At 42.5% G+C, this 10,424-nt stretch overlaps 1 protein-coding gene across 6 annotated transcripts in view; it reads left to right on the top strand.

The window, feature by feature from the left end:
• The first annotated feature begins 1,126 nt into the window (after positions 1–1,126).
• Positions 1,127–10,424, top strand: part of MDN1 (midasin AAA ATPase 1) — a 101,574-nt gene continuing 92,276 nt past the window's right edge. For 5 of the 6 annotated variants that reach the window (XR_009727903.1, XM_061369785.1, XM_061369784.1 and 2 more), the window contains exons 1-5: positions 1,127–1,239; positions 6,731–6,957; positions 7,555–7,779; positions 9,276–9,383; positions 9,463–9,655. Coding sequence is in view for 5 of the 6 variants with exons in the window: in XM_061369785.1 (XP_061225769.1) it covers positions 1,138–1,239; positions 6,731–6,957; positions 7,555–7,779; positions 9,276–9,383; positions 9,463–9,655 (855 nt within the window). In the remaining variant the exon portion in view is untranslated. The remainder of the gene's footprint in view (positions 1,240–6,730; positions 6,958–7,554; positions 7,780–9,275; positions 9,384–9,462; positions 9,656–10,424) is intronic. The other variant, XM_061369786.1, reaches the window with a different exon arrangement.

Genomic DNA, 10,424 nt, shown 5'->3' with positions numbered 1-10,424 from the left:
AGACAAACCCCGCCCTCCAGCCTGAAGCACTTGGCGCCAAAGGAAGCCGCGCGAGGCAGCTCCGCCCCCCTTCCCCGCCATCGCCCCGCCTCCTTCCTTGCCCCGCTCCCCCTGACCCTGCCCGGCCCAGCCCCTGCCTCGGCTCCGAGCGCGGGAAGTCGTGCTGACCGTGATCAGCAGGTCACCGTGCTGGGCACTCCGCCCCGCGCCGCAGCCGCCGAGCCCTCCCGTAAAGGCTGTGGAGAGGAGAGGGGAGCGGAGCGGCGGCAGGAGTCTGTGGGATCGACGCGCTGGTTCGCCTGGTGGGAGCTGGGCGCGGAGAGCCGCGCCCCGCTGTTATGGCGGGACGGGCGTCAGGCAGCTCCGATGGTTCCCCCGGAGAACCCGAGGTTTAAGTCCGGCTTCTGCTCTCGGCGACCTTGCTGTCTAACCCAACCCAGCTGGAAACATCGTTAGTGTCTCAGAGCCGAGCAGGGGCTTCGTGAACTCGCTGCGGCCGGCGAGAGAACTCGGGGCAGAGTGACGTGGAAATAAATCGTAGCGTAATGCCAGCCTTCCTCCTCCCGAGCCTGAACCGCCTGTCTGGGTTAGTCACCGTCCGGCCTCGTTCAGGGCTCTTGACAGCTGCCGTGACCTAGATTTAAAGGGCCGCAGGGGGAGCACTGTGGTCCGCGGCCCTTGACTCGGTCTTCTATCGGCAAGCCTAGCAGTAGCGACGAAGGTCACTCTCCGGAAAGCAGGGAATAGGGCAGGATGAGGACGCCCAGCACCGTGAGAAAGCGGGAGAGACTCGCTCTGCTCCCGGACGGGATGCCTCCTGCTGCCTTTGGAGTAGCCGGTGCTGGGAGACTACATCTCCAGGCATGCACCGGGCGCCCTCAGTCCCGGCGACTGTGGGCCGCTCTTAGCGGTGCATGCTGGGAGTTGTAGTTTGACCGTTGAGGGGCCCGTCACGTGAGAGGCTGTGACGTCGCGGGTGGGTGACGGCGGCGCCGGCGGAGCGGAAGCTGGTGGAGAGGTGCGTGTCTGCTCCGCGCCCCACGTGCTGCCGGCGGCTATCCCGCACTTCTCCCGCTGCTCACCTCAGCTCTGCCCGCGCCCAAGCGGTGCAGCAGCGGCGGCAGCAGCAGCAGGAGGATGGAGGCGGAGTTGCGGTTCTGTCTGGCGGGGCCGTTGCAGCTGGTGGCGCGCAGGAACGAGAAGAGCAGTACGGAGCTGAGCAGGTTCCTGGCGAAACAGGTGAGCGGGCGCCCGCCTCCCTCCCTTCGGGCGGGTCTCACAGGGGCCGCTGAGGAGAGAAGGGGACGCGCCCCCACCCCGCCGCGCCTCCATCTCCTCCCGGCAGCATTGTGAGTTCCACCCGGAGACCCCTCACGCTCTTGGGCGGCCGGCTGGGCGGCTCCGCGGGAGCAGCTCGCCGCTCGCTCCCCTCGTTCCCTCTCTTACTTTTCGTGTATGCTTGTTGCGGTTTCTTCCCTTGCCGGCCCTTTACAGGGTTGTGAGAGCGGAGCCCTGTGAGGCAGGTTTTCTCCTGCCCCCAGAGCCGCGTCTGTCCCACCTCCCGAGCAGACGTTTTGCCCCGCAGCTAACATCTCCAGTGTCTTAAGGTGACTCTGAAAGCATGCTAATGAGAGATGGTATGTTGTTAACGAGCACCGGGGCAGCATGTAGTCCTATAACTGCAGCATGTTACCTTGCTGCTATTTGCACTAGAACAGGTTGTGGGTTAAAAAGACAGGGGACTGGATTTTCTAGGTTTTGCTTCCTTTTCTTCATCGCAGTGATGCTGGGAATGTGTTCCTGTTTTCACTGTTTTAATGCTCTGGCTACCCTAAATGTGAAAAGCATGCCTGCTTTTTAGGGGAGTTGAGCCTAGCTCATTTCTGTCTCTGAAACACTGGGAGACATGTAATGAAGAAGAAGAATATCAGCAGGTCAAATGTTACATTATTAATACTTTTCATGATAGAGCTTTTGAAGCAGGGACCAAAATCCATATTTCTCTTTGTCTAGGAAATGGCTCAGTTGTTTGGAGATGAGACATCTAGGTCATCGTATTTTTTACAGAATATTGTTTGAATTACTACCTCTTAGTTATGGTTAGGGAAGCCTTTTGTATGGGTAGTCAAGGTTCTCTGTTGGTAGACAGATGGCTTTTTCCTTCTGTCACTACAAATCATAGGATCAAGGTAAAATTTACATGAATATGTATCCCTGTGTTGGAGAGTTGATGCTAATTGGTGGGAAGCAGTGATGAAGAGCTGCTATTCAAGGTAATGAAACAGCTGAGAAATAGAGATGGGGATGATGCAAATATGTGTTGTAGCAGACAGATGCAGTGGTGAACAAGAAGTGAGTCACCAGGACCTGAGACTGGGGAAGAGAGTGCACCCTTGCCCTTCTGGTGACTGGTTTGAGATATACTTAAGGTTTAAAAGTCTCGCTAAGTGGAAGTTATTGAAAAGTGATTATATGTATGGGGTCTGGAACAGCACAGTAAAGAACAGTGACATGTTCTTTTGAAAATGGCAAGCTTGGAAGCTACAGGTATGCTAGGCTTATCTTGCCACTAACCAGCAACTGATTGCAGTCATTATTTCCTGATTTCCTACCAGCTGCTTTGTATGTAAGTATGTATGTTCTAGATTCTGGAAATCTAGAAAAGTCTGTGCTGTTTAGCTTCAACTGCACTTCAACTGGTGACTTCGGCATCTGAGAATGGAATGGAATTTGCCCACAAGTGCTAAGTAAGGAACAGTCTTTTGAGATTCATATTAAGGCACCATTCATATGGTGATGGAAGATCTTGTTCCCTATGCTTCAGTATGGAATAAGAAGAGAGCCATTTTGGTGAAGAGTATTTGTATACTGTTAATTCCAGAACAATTGAGCAAATTTCTGTGTTCTTAATGGGGGAAATGGGATGAAAAGCTCTCTAGTCTTTTTTTTTCCTGCCTTTTAAAATTAATATATATATAAAAATTAAGAAAACTGTATAAACAATATTAATGTAGAATTCCGAACTGCTGGAATGTGCTTTTGGTTCTATGTGTTGCCAAAGATCTGATTGTATCAGAACGTTTTCTTGCATAGAATTCCAAATGCAGATTTTTGTGCAAATGTATTCATTTTGGCTCCCTGTGATGGTGCAGTTTCAGTAGAGGAGTTCATTAATGTGAAGGTTGAAATGCTAGTAGGAATGGAACTTTAGAGCAACCTTGTTTATTTCTGCCCTTCACATCTGCCACCATGCATATGTGGAAAGATATAAACTAAAAAAGCCCCTTTGGATATTTCCTCTGTTTTATCTGTGGAACCACCTTAAGTAAATTGGAGGTCTTGTGCACACCATTCTGGATCTCCAGTTCTGTTGGTGTTTTAGCTTGGCAGCCTTCATTTCCCCTTTCATTTTCCTGTGCAGCAGTGAAAATTCAAAAACTGCTTTAATCATAATTCCAATTTCTTATTTATAGCCCTTCAGTCTTAGCATTTGATGTTGAGAGGTGCCTTTACTTTAATAAATGCAGGAAAAAAAGAGGTGACCTAGCTTTCCCAAATTCACCCACCTTCTGACTGGCTGCAAGAAAAATGTCCTGACATCCTGGTAACTAAGGTAGACTGTGATTTATTTTCCTAAAACGCGACATCTGCTTTTTATTTGAAAGATTAATTAGGCTTTACATCATGTAGCATTGTAAATAAGGGAAGGTATATTGTAGTTTTGTTTCATCTTGGAGTGCATTCTCATCTTTCAGTGTCTAATTTTTGAAGGGCTGTGATTCTTGGGAAAATGGTATGTTAGTAAATACACTGATACAGAGAGAATGTCATCACTGTTCTTGAGGGAACAGTCTGTCCAACTCTACCAAATGCAATGTGTTGAGGAGGAATAGAAAGCCCTACCTTGCTTTGGAGGTAGTTGAAGCTCTTGTTCTCCTTGTGAGTCTGCATACCCCCCTGCCTTTTTAATTGATTTTTTTTTTTTTCCCTTGAAATATGTGGGTTACAGAGAGAGGTCAGGCTCATGTTTTGCTTTATCTTACTGAACCGGGCAGCCACCAAAAAGAGCAATTCTACTCTGTTTTCTTTTTGCCTGTTCCCAAGGCCAGGCCACACCTTTCTGTCACTTCTATCCTGAACCCAGTTAGTGTGCTGATGTGGAAAATCTGTTCAACTTTCTCACACAGTGGAAGACTGGAAGAAGGATTAACTTGGATCATCTTGCCAAATCAATTACTGCACAGTCGTATAACCGTAGACCTGTTGTGTGATGTAGTGGAGCCAAGAACATGTGTTCTTGTGTTGGAGGGGAAGACAGATTTCCTACATGCAGCCCTTATGCCCTCCCACTCTTTGGAAGTGTCCCACTGTATGGTGTAAGGTTCTGTGGAAGCACCTCTGAGCCGCTGTCAGAAACGAGGTGTTCACATGGGCCCAGGTTGTTCCTTGCCATGACCCTTTCTCTTAGTAATCTTGGTGTTTGGATTAAGCTGGTTCTTAATAAAGATTTCTGCATCTTGTGAGTACTAGTAGATGTACTGTGCAGGCTGGGAAGGAGATGCAACGTGCTGCTAGAGGAGCAGATGGGATCGTGTTTGACTCCAGGTCTCACTCCTAGCTGTGCTTGTGTTTAATTTCTCTCTCATTATTTGTACACAGTTTGTATATATTCTGTATTTGGAGGGACATTCTTTTGTCATCAGATCAGATCAGATGTCATTTGCTATTGAATGAGGAAGTTGGGTATTTCACAGAGGCACCTTTAGTTAACAAACCCTTTGGCAGTATTCTTTTCCACATAATTTTTAATTAAGACTCTGAAAGGCTTAGAAGCCAAACAGACGGTTCCTTTGTAGTATGAGAATGTTGCCATTGTGATTTTTGAACAGTTTTGTGTGTCCTAAGGGTACTCTGCACACTGATTAAAAATCTGCTTGCTCTCTCAAAATTGATAATGGGGAATGCAATTGTTGTACAGTAGTCATGTAACTACAGAATTTTACAGAGCCACATTATTTATTTACTATTTTAACTGTTTATTTGATGTTGAAAGCTCTGGTTAATAAATTAAGTACCCCTGGTTGTGCCTTGTTTGGGTAGCCAGAGATGTAACTGATTTCAAATATATGCTTCATATAGTTGTCAGTGGAGTTTGTCTCCAATTCTTTTGAGCCATGCTGCCTTTCAGCAGCCTGTCATTCACGTTGCTACTCAAAATCTGATCCCCGGTAATGAACACTATCTTGCTTGCTCTGTGATGAGTGCAGACCTTCAGCTCCTTTTAAAAAAATTATTTTTGATGCTGCTCTGGCATGTGAGAGGAAGATGAACTCGTGTTTGGTAAAAATAAACACAAAGCATGCAAGAAACTGCTTGCAATTAATGGGATGGTTTCGATGTTTGTAGTGTATGGACTGCAGTTTCCCTTATTTCTTACGTGCTGTTAGGGAATGGATGTCTAGGAACTTGAGCAAGCACACATGCATTCCAGGAGGATGTTGGCAGTGGTATATAACCTGAGGTCACCATTTGAAAGGCAGTGTGTAGTACCTCTGCAGTTTATCCTGTAACAATGAAACTCTTCCATCTGCAGGCCCAGGAGCAGAAGTAACAAAAGTCTAGGTGAAGCATAAGTGGGCTGCAGGTGTTGCTGAAATGAAAGCCTACCTGAATCATAGAATGTTTCTGTAGCAGTTTAACAAGTGCTTGGTTTGTTTGGAAAGCTGCCTTACCTACCTGTATTTATTTATGACCTTGCTGAGAAAGATGAAATCGTCTTGGTAGTATAAGGGTTCACTTGGCAAGGGAAAGGAGAGTGGAGCGTCAAAGTGAAGACAAAACCAACATGGTGCCAAATCATAATCCTAATACAAATCAAGATTACTTACATGGTATTATATGCTAAATATCACAAAGTGATCCAGCTGATGCTTGGGTAAAAATACGAGCTCAAAATGCAGAGAAATTAAAGCATAAGACACAAGAAATGGGTTGTTGTTCTTCAGTAAGAGATTTAGGAAGGTTGGGGGGGATGTGAGGGAGTGGTTCTATGTGTTGGGGGTTGTGTTTGGTCTTTTTTTTAATTTCTTTTCCTAGGAGATGTGAATGTTTTTCATCTATTCTAAAGTACAATATTTTGGTTTGCAGTAAAGGACCATTTTTATATAAGAGTAGGAAAAAAAAGTCTCAACTTCAAACTGCAGATGCATGCTGCTTGTTGTCAAGAGCATTCCTCTTTCTGATTGCTGTCAGAAATACAGAAATAAAGCTGTGATCATGATTGATTTTTCAGAAAGAGATGGTGAACATGATACAAGTCACTTTTTTAAAATCTCAGATTCTTAAAGGTTTTATGGCTCTTGTGAGACTGAGCTGCTGAGACCATGGGAATTCTGTTAGCAAAGATACATTAGTTGTTATAACATTTTCCCCATTTTTGTCTTCAAGTAATTCATTTTATCTTTTAGCTGCAAAATACAGTTTAGGAATTTTGGACTTTATTATAATTCTTATTTAGTGTGTCATTCTGCATGTTACTCATTCTGTTTCCCTATTTTTTCATTATGGAGGGCTTTATCAAGTAAGTACTTCCACTGGGAATTTTGGGCTCCCTTCTAATTTCTGAAAGATTTGGTCTGTAAAATTCATTGTGAATCCAGCATGATAAGTTCTGAAGTTAAAAGTCAAAATCATTGCCCATTTAACCTGTTCTTACCTTCCATTCCCCTAGATTTGGACTCAGCAGGATCGGCAATTCATCCTTGATGCTTTAGCGCAGTTATTATTGGATAAAGAATGTACTCTATTGATAGGCCGTCAAGTTCGGCCAATCTTGTTGGATTTGTTGGAAAGAAATGCAGAAGCCATTAAAACTGGTGGCCAAATCAACCATGATCAACATGAAAGGCTGTGTGTAGCAATGAGCAAGCTGGTTGCTGACCACCCTGATGTTTTGCCGTGAGTAATGTAATGTCCCTTTGTGCAGTGTTTGAACATAAGGAGCATGTGCCTGTCAGCGTTCACTGGTGAAGAGAGGTGGTGATACAGTTTGGGTTGTCTCACATGACAAATGCGTTTTGAATTGAAAGAATTATTTAGAAGCACAAATCTTAAATACAGCTTATTTAGATTAAATTGTATTGTAAGATCTAATGTGATTTTCATCTTAATAATCAAAAGAAGAGCAAAAAAGGTGAAAATTGTTCGCAACCAAAATTTCTGCATTTAAGATTAGATCTGTGGGCCAGTAGAACACAAATTTACATAAGAAGGAATCAGTATTACATTTTCAGAAAACAAGAGTAAAGTGATTTCAACAAAGTCACGACACTTTCCCCTTGGCAGTTAAGTAATGATTTTTTATAAGGTAAAGTATGTTGTCAGCTGATTGCTAAAGTAGTTGTCTGTCCCAAGTGCAGACAAAGTCAAACATAGGCCTTAGTTCTCAGTATGCTGTCCATGACAGTCTTGGGACACTTTTATTAGTGGTTATTTTCCTTTATTCTGGCTTAGATGTCTGTGTTCCATCTTTTTCTCTCTCTCTTTTTTCTAAAGATTTGCTTTAAGATATTTTAAAACTACATCACCAGTTTTCCAAAGGCTTTTCCTGGAGAGCTCAGATGCGAACACAGTCCGATATGGGCGCAGACGAATGAAGTTACGGGACCTCATGGAGGCAGCCTATAGATTTTTACAAAAGGAGCAATCTGTTTTCCGGGAACTGTGGGACTGGAGTGTGTGTATTCCGCTCCTAAGGAGTCATGACACTTTAGTCCGTTGGTAAGTTAATACCCCCAGATCTTTTCCATTGAAAGTATGTATCTGTGCCTTGGATTGTCTTTAACAATGTTCAAACACAAGTAGAAAAATCTTCAAATAATACCAGAAAAATCTGTACAGATGGTATCTGTAGATGTGTTTCTTACCTGATGTTTTGAAAGCTGTAGCGATTTGTCACAGGGTGAAACTTGGGCTGGCTCTTAATCATGCTTAAAGCTGTTGTCTGGAGAATCTTTTCAGGTAACTTCAGCTTTCCCAGTGGGAGGTGGTGAATTTATCAGTTCACCTCTACTGTAAGCCTTTGGGTATACTGCATGCGTTCTAGCATGTTATCCAAGAAAAAAGTAGAGATTAATCTACTGTCACTTCAATTTACATTGCAATAGTGTAATGCTGTTTTGCACTGATACACTACTAGCAAGTTGGGATTTTTCTATTGCTTGTATATAGATGTCTTGGGTACTGTAAAGCTTGGTTTGTTTAAGCTTTCTCATTGTCATTGTTGCAGACTTTGCGTGTGGGTTTGATCAGATGTTTTATATTAAGTGTCTGCCTGCAGGGCTTCAACCTAGTCACATGATCCACCTTATTTATGTGAGTGATAGTATTGATAGTGCCTTAGATTTATTTAAGAAAAGGTCTCCAGTAGTCTTCATTAAAAAAACCCCACATAAATTCAGAATTATGTTTGTAACACACAATTTTGAAATAAGGTGGATAATTTAGGAAGGGCAGGAACTAGAGTGTTGTGAAATCTATCAGTCATATATGAGACTCTTCAGGATGATATACACTTAGATAGTCTTAGAAAAAGAAATAGGATTTCTAATTCATTGACTGGAATGGGTTTATGTGGTGTTCAGCTAATAAGTAAGTGAATCAGTGGACCTTTAAGTTTTGTCCTGGACCAATCTTCTGACAGTCCCACTGCCACACAAAGCTCATTGAAAGCTTTATTTCTTGGAAGGTAAAACCAGTGCTATGATAATGAAATTTTTATGATAATGAAATTTTTTATGATTTATTAAATGTTCTTTTGTTGCAACACAACTACAGTGGGAGTCGTTGGCTTCTTTTGGTACTGAGTCTTGAAGTCATTGTGTTAGGGTTATTTTAGAAATAGCATGGAATAGAAAGCAATTCTGAAAGGAAGTGGTAGGAGGAGAAGAAAAAAAATCAGGCAAAGAAAACTTCATTTTCATTGTCTGATATGTTAACCTCCATTTACTTGGGAAAATGCTCTCCTTTACTGATCATTCAGTCCTTCAGAGACAGCTTAGCTAGTTGGTGTATAAATGATAAAGTATGCCATGATAGAATGGCTTTTCTCAGTTCTATTTCTTTAATCTTAAAGAATGTTCACTAAAATAATTTCTACAAAGAAAGTTTTCTGCATATTTTTCCAAACTTGATATTTTGTTTTGCAATTGCCAGTTGTCAAACTAGATTTCTTAAGACTATGTTTTGACATGTTTTGTTCTAAATATAATTTTTAGGTATACTTCAAACTGTCTTGCGCTGGTTACATGCATGAATGATGAGCATAAATTATCTTTCCTGAAGAAGATATTCAGTCCCGAGGAGTTGATACATTTCAGACTAAAGTAAGAACTTTTAACGTCTTGAACACTATTTGGTTTTGTTTGTGGCTTTCAATTGAGTTAATAAATATGGATTTCACAGGCTTCTAGAAGAATCTCAGCTGGAGAATGTGGAACAAGCCCTTGTTTTGGCCAATCCAGACTCCTCATTTTGGCAAAAGGAGAAAGAACTGCAATACACACAAGGACATATAGTGTCAGGCGACCTCTCTGCAAATGTAGTAGCTGTATGTGGTATTGTGCTGCCGAGGCTGCAGCGTATTTCTGAAGAACAGGTATGTAACCCAGGCTTAAGTGTGTACCTTTTTATTTATTTATTTTTTTCTGTTAAGAATCCCTAAATTCGATGAACTGACTTTTGCCCTGCTGATTTAAATGGTATTGAGATATTACAGGTAATGTGTGTATCTTTAGCTTTCCTGATGTGTGCTGTAAGCTACCATTGCATAATGTACACACTGCAAAGAAGCTCTGCAGTGGAATGAAGCGTTGAAGACATAGTAGCGGTGTTACCTTTATCTTCATGTAATGGTTCTTGCAAACATACTACAAAAGATTATTCAGCCTTACATAGTATCTCCAATTCAAGTTAAGGTGATATTTGATAGCTGAGTAAAGCTAGGATCTGATACAGTTGCTTTTACCTGCAGGAAGTAAGTTTTTGTACTATGCAGACATATTATAAACAGCCTTTTTCCAAACATATTCTCAGTTCTTCTCTGAAGCAAGGCTGCTACTTACTCATTGAGAAGGCAGAAAAAAGGGAAAGGAAGTAAGAGCTTACTTTCTCCACTTGAGTGAAGTGCAGTGCAGAATGTAGTGCCTTACAGTTTTAGGAACAAACAGTATTTTTGAGCAAACAAAATTTAACCTTTTTTCTCTTGAGATGCTGTTCATCTTGAACTATTTAGGTTCTTTGTAGCTGCAGCCAGTATTCTTTTCTGGTTTTCACATTTAGGTACAATTTTAGCTGAGCGTTTCTGTTTAATTTTGTGTCACTGATCTACAAAGACATGAATGAAGACTTCTTATGTCCAGAATTTT

This window comes from Neopsephotus bourkii, unplaced genomic scaffold (assembly GCF_033783945.1).
Source record: "Neopsephotus bourkii isolate Nb327-2 ecotype Australia unplaced genomic scaffold, CSIRO-AGI_Nbou_v1 NB_1511, whole genome shotgun sequence".
Lineage (NCBI taxonomy): Eukaryota > Metazoa > Chordata > Aves > Psittaciformes > Psittacidae > Neopsephotus > Neopsephotus bourkii.
The sequence above is the reverse complement of the archived record's forward strand: the minus strand, read 5'-3'. Positions and strand labels throughout refer to the sequence as shown.